The following is a 22959-nucleotide window of genomic DNA, read 5'->3' on the forward strand; positions in this document are numbered from 1 at the left end:
AGATCTTCCGATAAACTTGACAGAATGCTAAAACCGAGCCCATTCGTCCCTCCCTTCGCACACCTGGCTACTTAGGAATTCTCTCCCTTAATGATCTTTGGTGAAAAAAAAAAAAGAAACAATAAACAAAAAATCGACTGAAATATATATATTTTTTCCACTTTCGGGATGTAACTAAATTTAAAGCTCGAGCTGTGTAAGGTTTTATTTCTGTGCAGTCGCAAACGTAATTTAGTAGCGCAGTGCTGGTTTATTTCTAACCTCATTAGGTATAACTTTTTCGTTCCTAGTTCACTTCCAGTTACTATTTCCATTCTTCATGTTGTAAATGTATCTGAACAAAAAATATCCTTAAATATCACAAATATCAGTCCCTTTGCTCGGTACGTTGTTGGAGCGCTGATGGCAGGAGGAGCTACGGCGCTAAATCTGTTTGCATGTTCAGCTGTCAGCTTGACAAACCTGCATTTGGGGATCTAAAGTACTTTCATTCCTCTCTGCTAAACCCCACAAGCTTTGTCAGGTTGGATGAGGATCATCACTGTATCTCTATTTTCAGGTCTCTCCAGAGACGTTCAGTCAGGTTGAAGTTCGCTCAAGGACATTCACAGACTTGTCCTGAAGGCACTTCTGAGTTGCCTTGAAATCTTCAGGCCTGAGGTCTTGTTTCTCAAGGCCCAAGAGTCCCTGGAGTGCCTTTTTTTTTGTGATTTGTCACATGACTTCCTTCTGACTGCTCTACCATAAAGACGTGATTAGTGAGGTGCTGCAGAGGTTCTTGTCCTTTCTGACAGACTCTCTCTTCCGTACACGACCCCTGGAGTTCTTGCGCTATAACATTACCCGAATGTGTCGTCTTGGTTTGCTCACTTGGGCTCAGGAACTGGTTTTAGGAAGTGTGCTGGTTTGAGAAATAATTACATTGAAACCTTTTTTAAAAGTAATAAGTTTTGGCAGCATTGTGTTTCAACTTTATCGTTCCTTTTCTCTTCCATTTTTCTCAACAATGAAGATTAAATTCTTGTCCATCATAAACGGTATATCATTCCATTTATGTTTCTCCAGAAATAAGTATGGTGTAATTGGAATTATATGCGCAAACTTTCTTTCTCCAAACATGACAAGGTGGATTATTGCTAAAGATTTTAAAGACGTTCTGATTTCTTTCATTTTTCTGCAAGGCTTTTTATATGCCATAAGGCAGTGCACTCGCCCAGAAACAATTAGTTGTGGTTCCATGAAAAAGTGACCTAAAGTCTGGAACCCACAGTTATGAGATGCTAAGTTTCGTACCCTGAGCTGCTTTGCCAGGCCTGCAGCCGCCTACAGTTTCTGCATGTCTTCATATCTTTCTGTCTTCAGTTTGTTCTTCAGTAAGTGAAAAGTAAGTCATCAAGTTTTTAAGACCTCAACTGGATTGAGGTCAAGTGATTCGGCTCTTTAGGAATATTCAAATCTTTCCATGAATCTTTGCTTTAAGGTCTAGGTTTGCTGTATGTTCTGGGCCATTAGCCATCCGTATGCACATTGGAAGGGATATCTCTTTACATTCTGAATGAACGCTGCCTCCACCATATTTCGACAGTCGTATTTTTAAAACATCAATCCTTCCAATTATTCTGGTACAAGTTAATTTTGGATCAGAAATGCTGACTTGTTGTGGACTTTCTTGTTATTAAGTGTTACTGGTGGTTTAAATCTTGAGGTTAACTGTCTGTATTTACTTTCATCCCCTGATGAGAGACTTGTGAAGTTAGGTTTTGTGGCCTGCAAAGTGCCACTTAGATCGATTCTATCGTTTAAAGAATGTGCCAAATTGTTGACTTGGCCAGTTGTAAGGTTTCTTCTCTCTGATATGTCTGTTTTGTTAGGGATGATGGCCTGATGGCATTCAAAATGGAAGAATAGAAGAAGTCGGAAATGCAGCGCTACTAGGTGGACCAATAAGAGTTGTGTTCATCGCTTCGATGTGAGGTCACATTTCTGGGGAGGCGCTCGTCAGACTTAATGATGACCTCCTTCACTTTCGTCAGCACCTCTCTGGAGGGTAAACTGAAGTTGTGTATGAAGAAATGTATTAAAGTTACTTGATGTGGCCGTTAAACTGCTTATCACTCGGGTGTCAACTTACTTTTGAGCAAGTTGAAACGTAATTTCTTGTTTAATGTGATATATTTTTGTGAAATCTACTTAAATTAAAGCTGAGAGTCAATCACGTTTTGATCGTTTAATTTCAAGAGACAAAAATTGTGTCATTATGCAAATACATATGCACCTGACTGTAACTCTGCTATTTTTCCATTCTGGTTTATTATCCTTGAAATAAAAAAAAAAGAATAATACTAACAATACTGAAGGAATGAATTTCTTGATACATTGGATACATTGACCTTTGGGCCTCATACCAGCGCATTCGGTCTCATTTCCTGTCAGAGCTGAATTGATACAGGCCACCCGCTCCGCTCAGATGGTTCATTCAATATGACTCGCTCATAAAGTCTTCATTCAAACACAAACATTGAAATTCTAATTACCAAACCGCGGCCCATCGTTTTCCCCAGGTATGACATTTAGCCCAGTGGATTGTTCAATAATTCATCTTTCTCGTGTGGAGGGATGGGAGGAGGAGAGAGGAGGACGAAGACTGGGAGGAGGACGAGGAGGACGAGGAGGAGGGGACGAGCGGGACGTGAGGAGGGAACGATCTATCAGGGCGCGCATCCGCCTGCAAATCTCTTGGAATAAAGTAATCATTAATTCATGTGTCAGCGTGCCGCATATTGAACTCTAAAAGCAAGCGACCTTGGGCACCAACGCCTTCTCTAAATGCCAGAGCTGGGTGACATTTGGAAGGTTTTAGTAACTGCGTTGAGTCAAATTCCTGATATAAATATATCCGCGATATTACTCAACCCCTCCGAAATACATGTCGGTGAGCAGAAACCTTCCGGGAGATTAGAAGTGGATCTCTAAACCGAGCTTATTATTTTGGTAGAGTGTGCTGATATAGAAAGTAACGCCAGGAGCCCTCGTTCGCACAATCTATTACTGCTGTACGTTCATTAACACCAGAGCTGCTACCAACCACTGATACTACTGTACCAAGCTTATGATGTAAGTTTATACCCCAGCGTGTTGCTTCTCAATTCTGATTAGTTACAGGGTGTTCACTTATTTTCTATAACAGCATTGGTTTCCACTGTGGCTAAATATCAGGACATGGTACAAAATGTACCTAGCTCCAATCTGCTGTCATTTTATCTGATTACAATCAATATGAAAGAGAGGAGATAGAAAAGTTTGGAAAAGTCAAAAATACACTCCCTGTTCAGTAATCGGAGAGTGAATCACAGATGAGAAATGGAAAAAGTAGATCAAAGGATAAAGATGAAGTTTTGTCTTAAAACCACTCCAGCGTGTTAAAATTCACTTATACCACTTCAGCGCTGTTATTTCAGCCAAAGTGAAAATATGAACTAATCCCAGTCAAAATATTCACTTTATCTTTTCTAATTAATATCTATTGGTGCAGATGTTTGTTTACATTGAGACAGTAGCGCATTAGTAGATTATTTTACAGTAGATTATTAAATCCCACACATACCTGTTCATAACATCACTTTTACTCCACATTTAGATTCACTGATGGTGCAGATTAAACTTCAGGCGGAGATCTAAGGACTGCAGGAGATTCAGTAACGTCCGTCCAGACAGTTTTGTGTGATGATGGGACATAATCTGGCTGGACAGAGACATCATTTTCCTGAGACTGGTTTCTGGTCCTCCAGTGTATGAAATGTAAATATTCCATTGACAAAGCGAGTTCTGATCAATATACAGACGAAACCCTTCTTTTATTAATATAGATAAGACTTTGGGGACGTACTGTACTACTGTAGGACTCACTTCACTTCACGCTCCACGTCAGGACGCACCACCCTTTCCCGTTATTTATGGTTTTCCTCTATTATGAAACCTGTACATTTTTATTCCTTGCTCAACACTTTGTCACTGTGTGATGACACACATCACCATTATCACTCTTAAAGTGTTTAAAGCTGTGTTTCAGCACTTGTCTGTGTATCTGTGAAGCGAAGTGTGACTAACACTGCGAACGAGAGAAGGAAGTGAACTAAAGTGTCAGGTTTTTTTTTTATTGTTAGGATTTTAAGAAAAAATAACATCATCTCAGAATTCAGTTATATGACTTAAACTAAACCTTGCTTGCAATCAGACAATTTCTACTGAAAGCCATGTTCTTATATTTGGCCTAGTATTAATGATAATATTTCATGAAGTCACTTCTTTATTCAGTTATAATATGTATTTGCATGAACCGATATGGATTACAAATTTATATTACTTCATATTGACTCGACTATAAAGCTATGTTATGTTAGCTTAATTTTGTACCTTTCTTGCATCAAAATCCAAAACATATTGCCTTTGTTTCGTTAAATTTGTATAAATTTCTCATGAAATGTGTAATGTATCCAAATATCTAACTAGAGGGAATTTCACAGGTGCTAAAGATACAAAACGTGCACTTCCATTTAATTAAAGTCATTCAGATCAAAGGTGAAGTTGTGCAGAACAAAGGGACAAACTCAGAATACTAACATAAGAGTGTAGAAAACAAAAAAAAAGAACCTTTAGAACTGTAGAAAGTAAAAGTATATACAGTATACAGTATACTCAGAAACTAAGGTACAAAGAACTCATCTGTAAGAAGTAAAAGTAAAAAGCTAGTTAGCCAGTTATCAGAAATTTTTCTAGCATAACTTTGTTATATGCAATATAATTTATATATTAATACTCACTTACCTTTGTGATTTAACGTTTGATTGTCAATTTTATATTGCAAATCAAGATCAGTGAAGTTACCACATGTCCCTTATTGGGGCGAAGAACCGCTGCTGAAGGATTAGTTTTTGGTTTTAGTTTTTTTTTTGGGATATTTGTATTTTAATATTTTTGCACATTTGTATATTCAAATAATAGACTTTATCTGTTATAGGGTTGTTTTTTTTTTTTTTTTACATTTTTATTACTCTATTACCAGGTGATGAATCATATACAGTAATTTCGCCGACCTTGATTTGCAACATAAATACAGTAGGGCAACAATAAAACATTTTTACAAAGATAACAAAAGTTTAAAAAAGTATAGGTATAGTTATAGGTAAAATCTTGAAGTTCCAAGTATTTCAAACAAAATGTCCTGTTAAGGGGTCTGGTTCCGCACCCATCTCGGGTAATAATGTGAACATAAAATATTTAATAACTTAAAATTCTAAAACAATAAATAAATTAATAAATACACATCCCATGGAAGTAACCAAATTTCATTGTATTACTACCATGATAAAAAATTATCTTTAAAATTTTTTATTTTAATTAGAATTAAAGAATCGGGTTCTTTGCCTGATTAAGGGTTTAAATTTAGAAACTATTTTATGAAAGTTTGAAGGCTAAAAGCTCGCTTTCATGACAGAAATATTCTGCATAAATACATAAAGTAAATCACTGGGTAGTTGTTGTAATGGATAGCAGGTCATGTAATGTTTTTTTTCTTATAATATTCAAGAGGCATTAATGGCGCCCCGTTTCCTCGTTTTTAATACTTCTTCTGTTGACTTTTTTCGGTTCACTTTGGGTAACAGTCTCCTGCATGTCAGTGGAATTTAGGACTTGCTTCATCTCTACATTGAGAGACGGATGCGGCAGTGCTTTAGTCTTTCATTGCGTCCTCCTAATCTGTACACCTCACTCAAACCTGCTCAAAATTTCAGCTTTTACAGAAACACAACCATCAACGCCACAACACGCTCACGCAGATCTGTAACCAGCCGAGCCGAGCGGGTCTGTATTTTATTCTAAAAGTCCATCAATCGCCGTCTTCACTACTTCTTAACAAGATTACAGATTATTTTTATAGTGTAAACATTTATTTCTATACAGTATATACAGTACTGTGCAAAAGTCTTAGGCACCATATTACATGCTGTACCAATTTTGTTATATAGGTAAGAACTCCAGAATATTCTCCAGCAAGCTCAGTAAAACCTAACAACTCTTTTCCTTATAGTACAGTGCAAAGGTCTTGGGAACATACGAAAATATGGCGTAAGAAAAAGATGCTTTTGAAAACATTTCTGCATAAAAGAAACTTCTATAAAGAGCAATAAAGAGAAATAAAGAGAAATAACAGAGTGAAAACTCATTGCTTAAAATCAGGAGTTTTAGACACAGATTTGTGCAGTTACATAAGAAAACAGTTGTTAGGTTTTACTGAGCTTGCTGGAGATTGAGAGTTCTTCTGGTAACTCTGTCACACTCGCTCCTTTCTATTTTTATGCGAATCCCAGGAGCGTACATTAGGTTTTTTTGTTTCCATCTTGTACTATATTCATTTTACCTTTACACCCGTGCATATATTCTCTTGTAATATATTATTTATTTATACATTTTTAAGTTATTAATGGAAATATTGAATGATTTTGTACATCATTATGCAGACATGATAAACATATATAACTAAATTAGTAGTATATTATATGGTGCCTAAGACTTTTGCACAGTACTGTATGTCTCGCAGACATAAACTGAAAAGACGCTAACCCGGCTCCGCCAGACGCTCCCTGTCACCACTGACCTGAACATCCATTCCGGCTCTGTCTGCATGACTCACATTACTGACCAATTATTGAAAAAAACTTAGAAAAAACTTATTCTTAGAGGTTAGAAGTAGCTTCAACCCAAAGATTTCAGCCTCAGACTGTTTGCGTGGGTTTGTGCTTTTATCTGCGGCCTTTTCTGTACGATCGGGTCAGCGAGGTCTCTCTTAATCAAGAGTCCAATAAAGAAGAGGCCACTTAAAATTCCATTATCACAGCTGTGTACGTGTGTGTGTGTGTGTGTGTGTGAGTGTGTGTGCTTTCATAAGAAGCAAGCTGAAGAAATGAAGAATTGCTTTGAGAAAATAGAGTCGAAAGATGATTAAGTGTCTGGCAATGTATGTGAGTAGAACCGGCTCCAGAATTCTTGGCAACCTTGGAAAAGATGCGTAAAGAGAAATAAATCTGTAGAAAAAAAGCAGAAATTTAAGAAATTCTAAAAGAAAACGTGTCACATTTATCGGCACCCTGGAATTTTTTGTGAAGGAACCGTGACTGCGTAACTCTTTTGGTTGATAGTGCTATCTGCCCTCTTCCTCATACATGAGCTCATTCGCAAACATGATTGGCCAGCGCCTCTGGAGAGAGTCTCGCATCCGTCCCACCCAAAACTCACAACCCTCCCGGACTCACAGCCATGGATGGTCATGATAAGAGCTTACAGTCTCTGGGAAATGGCACTCGAAGCCTCGTGATCTCATAACAGGCAGGGAATTAAAAGAGGTGTTGAATATAAACTCATGTATCCTGGGCTGAAAATGAAAAGGCTTTTCTGTTTGTTTGTGTGTTTCAGCTCTGATAATCTTGTAGGTTTAGTATTTCATTGATTTCATAAGCCAGGTACTCGTTGACAAATTTCTAATTACCACCATCGCGGTATCACGTCCTTTCTGCGCGAGAGCGTGTAATGACCGTTTAGTTCCTGAGTTATTGCTGTTGTCAGTGCCGACTGTTGACTGTGGGAGAGAGTTTAAACGGAGCCACTTCCTCCAACGCTGTACTATGTTCGAAAGCCCAAAACGGTGCCGAAAGAATTCACCAAAACAGGGAGCATGGGATTGCGCAATCGACGTTCTAATGTTGTCTAGTGAACGATCGTGTCTTCCTTGAAGCCGCAAGGACGTAGCCATGGACGAAGACAAAACTACATCCCTTTTTCAAACCTCACCTGTTTTTTTTATTTGTTGAAAAAAGAAGGTAAAAATATTTTTTTTCCAAAACATACAGTATATTTTATTTTATTTATACATAAAGACTCACTGTCTGTACTGCAGATGTATGGGGTGCCAATCCCAAGCCAAGCAAGGGCACACACACACTTTCATACAAATTGGAAACATCAATTAGCCTAATCTGCATGTTTTTGGACTGTGGGAGGAAACCAAAGTACCCGGAGGAAACCCACCAAGCACAGGGAGAACATGCAAACCCCACACACACAGATCCCGAGGCGGGAACTGAACCCAGCCCTTGGAGGTGCATGGCGTCAATGCTAACCACATTGTGCCGCCTGCAAAAAAAAAAATATACACATCCCATGGAAGAAACTAATATTTTGTTTTTAATTACTACAATGACAAGAAAGCCTCTTGATATAAAAAAAGAGGATCTTTGCCTGATTAAAGAAGGAACACTAAAATATTTGCCACGCTCTACCTACAAAATGTATGTATTCTAGAGTGAAATGTCAGGAAGATGACTTTTGTGGTTCACTAGTCCACTCTGAATCCCCAGCCAGGCCGTGTGAGATATTCAATACTACACTATTTTATTATATCTTAGCTTGTTAGCGAGTTGGATTTGGAGCGAGAGGTCAGCCATGATAAACAGAGAGGGTCAAGGCCCGACAGTGTCAAATTTGTGGTGCTGGAGTGTGAACCTCCCTGACCTTCTGATCAGTACCCCAGAGAGCCTTTAACCACTGATGCTCCAGAACATGAGAGAGACACACACAGGTACAGGATGTACAGTACAACCGGTTGCCTGAATAACTGATAGAGAATCAATTATATGTCAAAACACTCACGGGGTTCAGGTCGAAGTCCAATAAAAACAGAAAAATCCATCCCAAATGCCTCTCTAACCCCTGATCAAGGGCACTACTTAGGGATCGTACACCTTACATATCGCACTAGCTTTCCTTTTAGCGCCATTTGGGATTTAACCCCAGAACCTGGAAGTTCTAAAGGAGAATAAGTGGAAATATAGTGAAAGTTGGCTACAGGGTACACAAACTTACACAAGCTTGGAGCAAAGTATTGTCTGTTAATCTGGGAAGTTTTATTTGGTAAGAAATCTAAATCCTTTTTAATCGTTTTGATAAATAAGATGAGTTTAACTTTGGTGAAATAATAATACAGTACCACACGTTGGTGTGAGTTACGCCATGTCTTTGTTTGTTTAATCAGTGACGGATGTACTGTACATGATACTCGAGTTATTTGATGGGATATAAAACCTCCGTGTTGGGGTTCGACTCACTCTTTATGGGGATGATGAGCTGAGGGATGACTGGCAGGATTTTGCTGCCGCCGTGTTCCAGCATGTCGTGTACACCCTGGCGGGCGAAAAAATCGTAGGGGTGAGTCGTCTCGCACAGACCGTCGAAGAAGAGCGGCAGGTAGTGATGATAGTCCAGCTTCTCGATCTCCACCTGTGTGAGACACACAAACATACGTTATATATGTGTTAATACACGTGCACGGGTTCATGACCTTACCCTTCTAGCCCCGCCCTACTTTTTCTCGAGGGCTGTTTTGGTTATTAAGGTTGTTTAGTTGTAACGCGTCACCGCGGTTGTGACCAGCTACGGGACGTGATCGATGACGGCGGTGAGATGGAGGGAGGAGGTTCGTATACACGGCGGTTTGTATCAGGGTGGAATGGACATTTAAAACGGTCACAGTAGAGGCAGTGATCATGAAAACACCACTGAAATCTATCAGCAGCACCAGAAATACACACAGAGGACACTTTATTAGGTGCCTGCTATGTATCTAAAGGCTCACCGACCCTTTTATCATCACGCCATTATTTATTACCACTTACTTAACTGGTTGAGTGTCGGGATTGTAACCTTTAACGGACCTGAACGTGTTTAAGTGAAGTATTGAACATTAGCCAAACTATTCGTGTCCTCTAGAGTCTGTTACAGCGAGGATTAATGAATAGCAGCTAAACGGTGGAACGTGGGATAAAATAGTAATATTGCTAAAAGTGAGGTACTTAAGCATCATCACACTCAAGGTCATGCTGTTGTACTGAATATCAGCACGGCTGTGATGTGGTCGTTGACGTCAGTCTTGAAGAGATGTGCTGATATTCAGTACAACAGCATGGCCAACAGTTTCATAAACACCATTTATCGTCAACAGATTGCGATTTGTTTTCTTTATGTAACCAGTTGTTTTGCTCCGCCCACACACATCCTTCTAACTAACCTGGCGACTGACAGTTAGTGTAATTAACAGGCGGTGTAACTAGTGTTAAACTCTTAGCGGTGCTCTGTAACCAATAGGTGAGGAGAATAAACCATGGAGGTGGTGGACAGTCCTGGGAAACTCACCAGATTTACTTTATATTTACACTTATTACACTTTAGAATATCAGCTTCGTTAACTTCAGGGTTCCAAATAGTGTTAAATGGAAAGCTAGTGCACTATGTAGGGTGTACAATCCCTTGTTCCACACACCAAGTAGTGCCCTTGATCAGGGGTTAGAGAGGGATTTGGGATTCAGCCTTGTGTTAGAAGCTAGTTAGCTTTGTAGCTAAGCGTTAGCCGTGAACAGAACGACACGGACGGTTCAGAGGCGATTCAGAAGGACTTAGAAGTGATTAGTGCAGAGACGGCGTGTTGTTTAAGACGCCATAACGTTATCAGATGTGTGTTCTTACTGAAAGTGCTTCTGTGACTGGGTGTGAATGTGGGTTTAGTCAGACAGCTGCTCTCTCCTCAGTACTGCGGACCGTACAGACCTACTCTCACCCACGCTGAGACACACAGTTAGTGTCATTAACCACTGGACAACACCTGGGACACGCCCACTCATACATACACTTACACCTCACAGTGCTGTTACTGTCTATTATCATCACTCGTGAATTATCTTTTCTCCAATCAGATTACCTGGTTAGAACTGACTGTTAGTATCACTCTCTTATCTTCTATCCCAGGAGATTAATCACAATTGTTTTAAATACTAAAATTTACTTCTGTTATAAAGTGCAGGGTTGGAATAAAGAAATTCATGACAAACTGATTAGAGGAAACAGATTGTGCAGTTTCATAATATCTCAAACATTTATCATTTAACAAATGCTCAATTAAAATCTCATGAACAGGACCAGCTGGCCGGGTTGTACGGGGTGTGGCAGCTCACCGAGGGCGGGGCTTAAACCCGGATCCTCAGGTCTAAAAAATCAACAACCTGAATGTTACGTGGTGCGGTATGAGAGCCTCACCACGAGATGTTATAAGGGTTTAAAGAGCCCTGATGCAGGACTTTAGAGGGGAACAACGAAATAGGAGAATGTGAGAGTGCTTGTGATACGCACAGGAGGACCTTCCCGTTTGAAGATGGCGTGGGATTATTAATTAAGAGAACTCAAAAGGAAACAAATGAAAACTAGTAACACAAAATAAACAGAGCTTCTACAGTGCGCAAGAACGCACGGGGCTCTGGAAACTGAAACAAAGAACTGTATCCTCTCGGGGCGTTTGCCCTTACTGAGGAATTATGGGAGAGAGAGGTTGTGTTTTTATGCGAACTTAATACTTAACCCGAGAGCGCCTCTTCCTATCTCTCGCGCCGGCGTCTTAAGGAGGCAGAGACTGGGGCTTTGCCTCTGTCTCTTACTTTGCGAGCTTTTCTTTTCTTTTCTTTGTCTTTGTCTTGGCCCTGATACCTTACCGGTGCTACCTAAATGATCGCACGATGTGCGGCGGTATCAGGACCCTTATATAGACATGCGGCCAGGTGCGGTCTATCGTTTAGGACGTTCCAAACAGTGCAAAGCATTTTTGCGCGGCTCTGCCCCTGGTGAGACCCGCATCGTTACGCTGAAGCCTTCGCCGCCTGAGCCACCACTCGCACGGTCTACATTTAATGTATTCTTATAAAGATTCGCTCCTCTCGTACGTCGCTCGAGCACACGGCTTTGGTTTTACCCAAACTTCCATCCAGAAGCTTTTTATAATGAAACTTGCCGTTTATCACCTGGTGATGTTTCCTCAGTCGTCTTATTATTCATGTTGTCTTTATGCGCTGTGATTATGGAAAGCCATCGGGATCAAACTCGTTCGTAGGATGAATTTGCGTAAAAAAAATAGAAAAGACTTAAAATTTCTAGATGAATTAGATGCATTAACGCATTAATATTGTCACAGCCCTAATTAAAACATTGCAAACCATTTACAGTTTATATACAGTAACGCATTTGTGTAGCTTGAAAAGAATAAAAGAATTACATTTTGCCACCACACACACACACACACACACACACACACACACACCTGTCCTCTTCCTCTCTGGCTCTCTTAATACACACACACACACACACACACATCACTGATTGCTTTGAGGCAATTCCCAGGCTAACCTTGACCTTTTTCGCTCTGGTCAAGAAAATATTGGTGAGTCAGGAGGAGACAAGAATACAAGAACAAAAGCAAACAAACAGAGGGACACTGATAGGATCATCCTCTCAAACCCACTCACACACACACACACACACACACACACACACACTGCAGCGCTGCTAGAACTCTGCTTAATAATACATAATTCAGATTTAATTGGATAGCAGTGGACCATTAAGGGTAAATAAAAAACGCAACACAGAGCAAAGCTTTGAAGCAAGAGACGCTAAAGAAGCAAGAGACCCACACACACACACACACACACTCACACTTACAACAGGCACTCTGATGCTCACGCAATCACACACCTGCAGTCAGTACCATACAGGTAAATAAGGCTGAATGAAAGAATAAGACAGGAAGAAAGATAAAGAGAAGAGCGCGTAAGTGTGTGTGTGTGTGTGTGTGTGTGTGTGTGGTGATAGAGTGTAAGATACGAGCTCCAGCTGAGAATTTAGATGTAGTCGCGCTTTTAGGTTGTGTGTGTTGTGTTTAAGAGGATGGTTGCGTCACCTACGAGAGTACGACTATAAAAAGAAAACATTTAGACACGTTCCATCTGCTGTGTGTGTGTGTGTGTGTGTGTGTGTGTGTGTGTGTGGCCAGACACTGCCATTTCGGTTGAGACAGCACCGACAAACAAAGGGCAAAGAGATAACATGCAGCAGCAGACAGAGAGACAGACAGAGAGAGACAGACGGAGACAAACGGAGAGAGACAGGAACTGAGACGTTTCCGAATGTTACAGAAAAGTCACACGGATTAATGTGTTAATAATCGCGTGACTCAGAGGTGACCGTACACACACAGTGGAGACGTTCAGAAGAAAACAATAAGGCTTGAAATGATTAAACACACTCACTGGCCACTTTGTTAGGTACACCTCGCTAGCACTGGGTTGGACCTCCTTTTGCCATCAGACCTGATTTGTCAGCTGATGTGAGTCTCTGGTGTTTAGACCGTACTCGATTGGTACTAAGTGGCCCAAAGGATGGCAAAGAAAATCTCTCCACGCAGTCACACCACCCCAGCACCACCAGCACCACCACCACCAGCACCACCAGCACCACCAGCCTGGACCGCTGATACACGGCAGGACGGATCCAAGCTTCAGGTTTGTTTACACCTGAATGTCTCAGGAGGGATCCAGACTCATCAGACCAGGGGACATTTCTCCAATCTCCTGTTGTCTGATGTGATGGTGAGACCATGTGACTTCCATCTGCTTCGAGGTTCGAGGTGTTGTGTGTTCAGAGACGCTTTTCATCAGACCTCGCTTGTAACGAGATGTTATTTAAGTTACAGGATTTTTTATAACACGTAATGCTTCTTATCTCCTGAGCCACGCTTCGTTTTTGTTAATATGCAGACACATTTATATTTTAATTAACAGATGAAAATAAACAAATTTGCTAAATACAATTTCAAATACAAATTCCCTTTTACGTTTTACTACTTTTTTTTTTATTCAAATCATTTAATAATCTTAATGATCATTAAATTGATTTTAATGATTTCATTCAGATAAAACTTGAAAGATTTAAATTTCACATGAAAAAGTGAATGATTCTAAAATGCTAAATTATTAAGATATTTCAACATCAATGTGACATGGTTACGGACACTACAGATTTCTTTGCTTTTTAAACTTTTACCAAAAACCAATTGAACCAACTTCAGTATCAATACTCATAAAGAAATATAAATAATTCTGATTTTAAATGATTATTGTTAAATGTGGGACAGTATAACCCTGGAAAATGACAATTTTTTCACGGCTCATATTAAGTCATGTCTCCAAAACGGCTGAAGTTAGCAACATGAAATGTTTAGCGAGGCGAGATCGGTCACTTCTATGTTGCATAAACTCCAGAAGGAGCTTCTTTGGCTCAACCAAATGATATATCAAGTTTGGTGTCTGAACGTCTTGAGCACCGTGTCCACATGCACCGAGCTGCTGCCGTGTGATTGGCTGATTAGACATTTAGGGTAACGAGCAGTTGAACAGGTGTACCTAATGAAGTGACCCTTTCCTGTTGATGTGTAAGGAACCGTGGCTTCGCAGTCACGTGCCATTTTTCTTTCCGCATGTGTTCACACGTTGTCCGCGTGTATGCTCGAGGTTTCCGTGAGAGCCGCTGAAGGCACTGAAGAGCTCCGTGTAATGTGCTACCACTTAACAATCGTAAAAAAAAGCAGTTCTAAAAGACATGAGAGACAGACAGCATATTATATATATATAAAAAAAAGGAAAAACGTGTTAAAAATGACAAGTGGGACTTCAGGAAGGACACGCTGCTCTTTTGAGATTAATTAACGACGAGTTCAGAGGCTTTCACTGACACGGGGGGGGTTGTGGTGGGGGTGGAGGAGGAGGAGGAAGGGGGGGTAAGTGAAGAGTAAGGGGGGGGGGGGTGATGGGGAGAGAGAAAGAGGTGGAAGTGGCTACAAACGCCAGAGGTCATAGACATCATTTAGGTTGCCAGGAGCGATAAACTGGTTGCTACGACAACAGGCCAGATTACACTGGTACTGTATTTGAACAGATACTTGAATTTTTTTTTGTGTGTGTGTGTGTGTGTGTGTGTGTGTGTGTGTGTGAGAGAGAGAGAGAGAGAGAGAGAGAGAGAGAGAGAGAGTATTCCCTATTGTATAAACATTAAAAAGCGAGACTACAGACCGTAGCAATACATGTTGCTAATAAGCCGGTTTTTAATAGCACTTACTCTAAGAGTGTGTGATCATTACGTAATAAAAACAGAAAAAAACTAGAAAACAGTGTGTTAATCACAGTGACACTAATCAAATAACCAAGAAGAAAGAAAAAAAAACGTAAAGTTATAGATTTACTTTTGAAAAACACTGACACTGGAGACTCCTTCCAAAAAAAAAAAGATTAATAAACAGCTCACAGAACACGCTTGCCGTTCAGCACACCTGGTGGTGTTCCCTTCACACAGCCGGGTAACCGACGAGCTGCGATTATGGGAAGCCATCGGGATCAAACTTGGTCATATGATTCACGTGTGTTAAAATTTCTCGATGAATCACGTGCGTTAATGCGTTAGTCCTAATTAAAACATTTTAGACCACATACAGTTTATATACTGTACTACATTCCTTTACATTTGTCTTTTATAAAAGTGCATTAAAATTTATCCTACCACCAGAGTGTGAATAATTTTTGACTCACCCTCATAAAGGAAAGAATTTTATAACATGCTGTAGTAAACAAAATTCATAGTTTTATATATGTTTGCATTTGAGGTGGTTAAAATGTTGCAGTTCCTCTGTAATCCCACTCTCTAAACCCTTTAAACACTGGCAGGCAGAAACCGAGTGGACTAAGAAGTAGGAAGTAATGAAAAATATTCTCTGCATGTTTTATTTGAGTCGTAAGGGGGCTAAAAAGCACAAATGTTGAAATATTACATGTTTTTAGTTTTGGTTTGTATTTATGTGAATTTTGTGTTTTTTTGCAAAATGCTATAACTCCTGTCTTCACAGTTTTGGTCATAATGGATAAAATCAGCCTGCAGTTCTGTTTGATTTTAAATATTAAATATAGCGCAAACTTGTGCTTTGATTGTGGTTTTGTAGTGAGATAAACATCAAGAAATGGCTGAAGAAAACAATATAAACAATACCAAAACTTTGGTTTCCAGCATCCTTGAAAACAGCTCAATATCGTAGTACAGCTATGCACCGAGTAACCAACAGCTTCCCACACACAGCGTGTGCATCTCATATCTCTTCTAAACAAATCGCTCGTGCAGATGTTACATTTTGTAATGTTATTTCTCCAGTTAAAAACAGCGCTTACACTACAGACTCTCTCATCGTTTTAAGTATAAAACATGGTCTGTAAACATCATCCGAATCACATGGTGTCCAGTTTCGCAGAATGCATCGCCGAGCATTTACTACAGCAGGAGCGACCGCAGCGGTGCTAACAGACTGTAAACGTCCTTTTCTTGGCTTCCAAAAACCCTTTTAAACACATTCAAACCGCTCAGAACAGCCGCTGTGTAGAACAGGACAGAAACACGCAGTGCGTTTGGCTCGACACGACGTGCTGGCTTTCGCTTGAAATTCTACCATCCGTGTGTCGTGCTTTGCTTGAAATGTGTACGTTTAAAACTCTTCAAATAAGGTTGGATAAATATTGTGTTTTTCAAATAAAATGTTTTATTATAGACAACATTATGTGTCAGAGACATGTGGTATGTGGTATCGCACCAGAAAGAGTAAAAAAAAAACAGAAAATGGTGTTTATCTCGTTTTGCTGTCAAACTGTTCAATTACAGTCAGATTTCAGGTGCTTCGACCATCATAAAGGCTGAGAAGGAAAGAGGATTAAGATCCGTGAAGGACGTCTCGCTCGGAGATCAGATCATCGCTCAGGTGCTTACAATGACAAAACTTTGACCTTGATACTGATACCAAGGACTTCTGTGATAAAAAATAAATGACAGGAAATTACACAAAGAAAACTCCTCATGACAGAATGTGGCCAAAAAAATAATAAAGAAATAATGAAAACTCTTCTTTTATTCAATAAAGGTACAGAGACGCTACTGGACTCTTACTCACGGGACATTTTACATGATTTAATTTCACTACTTCTCATGAGAAAGAAGTTACTGGAGAGTTTGGAATTTGTTTCTGCGGACATTGCGAATGTTCTACAACTCTATCTATAAAAAGGCATGACAAGGTTTTTTCTTAACAATCCGAATACAGTGTATATAAAAGTTTACACACCCCTGTTAAAATAGGAAGTTTTCAGGGGACAAAAAAACTCCCAAGATCAGCAGTTCAGAATCACGCCAACAATAATCAGGTTATACATTTTTTTTAATGAAAAAAAGAAGAAGTGCACGTACAATTGTGAGTGCAATCTTGAGTCCCATCAAGACTCTTGTCCAAAAGTAATTAGCATCACAATCATTTGCCAATAAAGGTTTAATGCGCGAAATGAGCACAAAGTAGAACTGTTCTGAAGGTGAAGGTGGATTTTGAAAGTTCGGCACAAAAAAACTAACCAGCGTTTTTTAACAAAAGGCTCTATACGAGAATCATGATAACGAGCCAAAGTGCGAATCCAGATCAACAAAGGAGCCCGGCTTCAGAAGGAGCAGATCAATGGCGCGGATCTAAATCCTGGTAAAAGCCTGTCGACAGATTTGAAGCGACCACTGCACAGGAGATCTCCTTATAATTTGACGTTAGGGCATGATGGCTAAATGGTTAGCGCTGTTGCATCGCACTTTCCCTCCTGGATTGGCGGTTTCATCACTGGACCGTGTGCATGGAGTCAGTTCGCGCCTTCTCACCACACTCGGTGGGTTTCCTCTGCTTTTCCAAATCCAAAGACGTTCACTGTAGACAGATTGGCGTTTCCAAATTTCTCAAAGTGTACAACTTCTCCTTAGCGGTGACTCCTGGTGCAGTTGGTATCATGGGTAGTTGTGGCTTGATCGCAGTGTCGGCTTGACGCGATGGATGCATTAATGGATGTCAAATTAAAGGTTTAACATTGTACTTCATAAAAACCTGCAAGTTTAACAGGACTGTGTAGACCTCTTCTTTTTATATCCGCTTTATTGTATTTGTTGGCAAATTGCTGTCATGCGGGAGGCTTAAAACCCCTTCAGGAAGTGATTTTATTTACAAAGTAACTAACGTCTGGGTGTTAACAATAACTCCATGTACCGCGTCTGGGTTTCGTGAATTATTTTTCAATAACACAGCATGCGTCGTCATGATGTTTTCTGTTTTTTTTGTCTGAGCTGTTAACTGAAATTAGCCGTGATTGAGCCTCGACGTGCAGCATTCCCCTGTTTTCAGATGGTGTGTGTGTGTGTGTGTGTCTGTGTCTGTGTTTCGTGCTGTGTTCACAGGCTTTACAGAATAACTGTCTGTCGGGTTGACGGGAGCTTTCGGGTTTCTGCTCGGCTCTGACGCGGCTGACAGCGATGACGTTTCTTCTCTTACCTTGATCATTTTGACTTTGATCATTTGTTTTGGATGGCTGTTGCTTCTTGCTGAAGTGGGATTTCTAAAAAGCTGGATTCACTGGCTGGGTGAATAACTTTAAATAAAATTTGATGTAAGATTTGGCGGAAACACTGAACGTTGACAAGACACGACAGTACTGTACGTCTTCGTTACCGGCGACCTGTACACCCGGAGGTGAGGACTTTAACCGGGTCAGAAACAGAAGAGCTGTCACGTCGGTCATGATGTACGTCAAAAGCAGCGCTGAGAACAGAAGACATGATTGTGTTCGGGGCCCCGGTGCCATCCGGAGCACGAGGACGGTGTACAGGAGCGATTTCGAGTGTATTAGCAACACGACCTGCAGCAGGAGACGCGTTAATCGAGTGACAAATGTGCTTGGAGATGTTTGAGCTGACAGCAGGGGGAACTCAATTTATCAATGGGTTGTGATATAAAACAATAAGAAAACTAACTTTATATGGTTAAATCATGCGATAACTCAACGGGTTTACGTGTTTACAGCGCTACAGCGGAATTCGGGGCCTCCATAAATATTCCTAATAAAGGCAGAAAATGTTATAGAGGGTGTGGAGGACCAATTTAGAAGTCTGGGTAGAGATATTTATCCACCCCATGTGCGCGCACTCACACACACACACACACACATAGATATTGCCACTGCAGCACAACGCCGCAACGCTGCAATAAACCCATATCAATTCAATTCGGTTCAATTTACAGTCTGCTCTATCGCCATGACTGCGTTTCTGTACAGTAGAACCAAAGTAATTACAAGGAAGTAACTAATAAAGAGCGGGAAAATAATGTACAAGAATTAAAAAAGAAAAAATACACACACACAATAATCAGTGGAAGTTGTTTTCTACTGTATAATCTCCATGATTGTTAAGTTTATAAAAATAAATAAATAAATAAATAAATGCAAATAAAAACATAGACATGCTGGTGTTTCAGTGGCTTAGTGGTGAGCACTGTTTCCTCGCACCTCCACGGTTGGGGACTGGAATCTCACTTTTGGTCTGTGTGCAAGTTCTCCCAGTGTTTTGTGGGTTTCCTTCCACAGACCAAATTTATAATAAGAAGTGTGTGTGTGTGCTTGTGCCGTGCGACGGGTTGATACCCCTTCCAGGTTGTACCCTGTACCCTGAGTTCCCTGGGATAGTCTCCGGGATAAGCGGTAGTAACAATGGATGGAGGTACAGTACATAGATATCCGTCAAAAATTGTTCCAGAGGTCATGTGACCACGAGGAAAAAGCAATAAGCAACACGTGTATACATGTAGTAATGCGTTCCCTTGAGGCTGATGATACAAGTGCATTGATCCATTTAAAACTTCCATGATGGATAAACACCACCAACCTGAGAGATTTGGAGCCCTGCACCTCCAGGTCCTACATTCGATTCCCACGTCGGGTCTGTGTATATGGAGTTTACACATTCTCCATACACGTATGTTTCCTCCGGGTTCTCTGGTTTCCACCCAAAGTCCAAAAACATGCAGATTAGGCCTGAATGGCGTTCCCATACTGCACGTAGTGTGTGCATGTTGACCGGAAGTCCTACCACAGTTGTAAAAATGGGACTAAATACAACGGTCACTTGTTGGACTACAGAGGTTCCTGGATGGATGGATGGATGGATGGGCGGATAAATAAACTTAACTAAATAGTATATGAAACCAAAGGGAGAGTGAAATTAGTGGCACACAAGAAGCAAAACACAAGTCATGTGATGACAGGAGGCTGGTCTTAAATTAACATTAGTCCACCTTCAGAGGATCAGTGAGAAATTCCACATCAGCATCAACTAAGAGAAAACTCAAACACGGAACCAAAATGGGTTCGACCAAAAAAAAAAAAAAGCAAACTCACTGTCCTTACCAAACCTCAGCTGTGTTGTTTGTTTTATGTGTATAATTTAATAAGACAGGATGAGAGTCATACTCAGGTCCTCTTTACTCCACTCCTGCAGCATCTGACACTACTCACGCACAAATGATTAATGATTTGTTTAAGTGGTGTATTGCTGATTCTTGGCCTAGTTCGATATTCAATAATGTTTTGCTTCAACCGCAAGCTAAATGCCTTGCTTTTAATATTCCTCCAAATCAATTAAGAGAGAGAGAGAGAGAGACAAAGAAATGGATAGCATTCTCAGTAGACAGTTTTTATCATGACCTGAGAAAGCAAGACATCCTAATCAAGGAAAAACACGCATAACCAAGGCCGAGTGTTATCTCAGGTCTAAAGCTGGCAGGGCATTTATAATGTGGTTATTTATGAGAGAAAGGAATTGGGGAGAACAAGGTGTGTGTGTGGACCCTTTTGAGTTTGAAGAAGTGTGGGTGTGGCCCTTTTGTATAAGACAAAGAAAGGTCTTTCTGTGTTTCTGGTGGACTAGGGTGGTGTAGATTTCATTAGAGGTAGATTTGGACCTTCAGGGCGATGTGGAGAAGAGATGTGGATGAGGCCCTCGTGTGTTAGTGATGTTAGTGTGGTCTTTGTTGGTGACGGAGAGGGTGTGAACCTCCTGTTCTAAAGAAAACGTAGGCATGGTCTTCTTGTATTAGAAGACGTGTGAGTGTGGTCCTCTTGTCATGGAGGAGGTGTGGCTGTGGTCATCCTGTGATACAGGATGTGTAGGCGTGGTCTTCTTGTGTTTAAAGAGCCAAAGGTGTGGTCCCACTGTGTTAGCGGAGGCGTGGTTGTGGTCCCTTGGACAAAGAAGTATAATAGGTGTGGTCCACTTATCATAGAAGAGGTGTGGGTGTGGTCTTCTTGAGTTAGACGAGACAAAGATTCGGTCCTCTTGTCTTAGAAGAAGTGTTGTGGTCCTCATGTGTTAGAAGAGTGAAAGTTGGGATCCTCCTGTGCTGAAGAAGGTGTGGTCCTCAAGTGTTCCTTCGAGAACAGTTTAAGGTGTGTTAGAAGTAGTGTGGGTGTGATGGGTTAAAAAAAAAAGTCAAAAGTCTGGTCCTCATCTGTTGCAGAAGTTGTGGCCGAGGTGGTTTGAGATAGACGTCGTCCTTCTGTGTTGGTGCGGTCCACTTGTGGTAGAACAGTATAAGGTCTGGTCCTCCTGTGTAGGAAGTGTAGGTGTGGGTGTGGTGTGGTCATCCTGTGTTCCGGGTGATGTGGGTGTGGTTGATTTGTTATATGAGGTGTACAGCGGGCTGATTAACAAGCCCCAGGCAGCAGCGCAGACTCCAGCCCTATTACACATGCTCATCTGATCTCCTCATTTTTTATTTAGGCCCGGCGCCATGGCCTCTATGTAGGGCACTTTATGAGAGTTTAAATTTTAAACACACTAAAATTGACTGGTGATATATATTCTGCTTCAACAGATGAATTCGCAGAGGTCCGTGAGTAGGACTCTGGCTCACACTAATGCCACGTCAGCATGGGATTTTCACCAGCTGAATTTGACACCGGGAAACCTCTTAGGACTCTTCTTACTCCTTTCCAGGAAAAATGGACACGCCCATACGTCATGGACTTTAAGAAACAACCATTTGTGACCTTCGCGTTGCACCATACCACTGAGTCAATATTAGTGTTAGCGAGAATTCTGAGCCATTTCTAAAACCATTGTTCTGAGCATTCTCAAGCAATACTACAGCACATACTGTAGCTCACACATCTACAAACCAGTCTGACAGTACAATTAAACTTACCAAGAAATGAATTATAAAGCTTTTCCAAAAAAAATGGAGGTGGTTTCTGGACAGCTGGAAAGCAGAGGAAGGAAGCTGAGAAGGAAGGTCACAGGGACGAATAAGACGAAAGGTACTAGGGACAGAGGAAGAGAAATCTACTCAAGTGCTAACAAGTTGCTCATACCTTAAATATACATACAGTACATATATACAGAACACCATAGGAAGACATACAGTAGGGTTCTGAGACCGTCAGGGAACAAAAAAAACCTCTGAGTGGCGCAGTGGTAAAGTGCTCACCCTTTCTTTCAGAGATCGCAAGTTCGATTCCCGGGTGATGCTGTAAACTCTCGCAGCCGGAGGCACAGAGAGAGCTGATTGGCCGAGCTCACTCAGAGGGGAGGGATGAGAGGCACTTAGTGCTCCCACACTAATCACGGCTCTACAGCCAATCAGGGGCGCCTGTGAACTCACGCAAGCGAAAGGAGCAGATAGCGCTGTCCTCCGAGTGTGTTACGCCGCCCCCAACAGTGCATGCGTGAGCAGTTCGAAGAGATGTGGTCAGCTGGCGTCATGTGGTTCGGAGGAAACAGAGTGGCAGTAATGGTCTTAATGTGGGAGCCCCCTAGTGATGAGGAGGAATGGATGGACATAAGCCTCTAATTAATCCTCGATTTAAAAACAACACTGTAAAATCATGTCAAAATCTTGATTAGTATAGATTAGGAGTATGGAGTTGCCGGCGCTAACCCTATCTCCCCGAAGACATGATCCCTGTTGATTTTGCACAGTATAAGTACATAAAAAAACTAGATCCTTTAATCACTAAAAGGCATTTACACTCAATCAGGGCTCAACGACAGCACCGATCGTCATCATGTGCACAGCTGTGAAGGTACAGACGAGACATGACACGTCAAACTGTACGTGACGCGAGTCTTATCGGTGACGGTCACGGA

At 40.9% G+C, this 22959-nt stretch overlaps 1 protein-coding gene across 1 annotated transcript in view; it reads right to left on the bottom strand.

Annotated features, from left to right (window-relative positions):
• pacrg (PARK2 co-regulated) overlaps nucleotides 1-22959 on the bottom strand; it is a 129766-nt gene that overhangs the window by 54752 nt on the left and 52055 nt on the right. Inside the window, exon 3 of the mRNA XM_053509372.1 lies at nucleotides 9159-9330. Coding sequence (XP_053365347.1) covers nucleotides 9159-9330 — 172 coding nt within the window. The remainder of the gene's footprint in view (nucleotides 1-9158; nucleotides 9331-22959) is intronic.

The sequence above is a fragment of the Clarias gariepinus genome, chromosome 13 (genome assembly GCF_024256425.1).
Source record: "Clarias gariepinus isolate MV-2021 ecotype Netherlands chromosome 13, CGAR_prim_01v2, whole genome shotgun sequence".
Taxonomy (NCBI): domain Eukaryota; kingdom Metazoa; phylum Chordata; class Actinopteri; order Siluriformes; family Clariidae; genus Clarias; species Clarias gariepinus.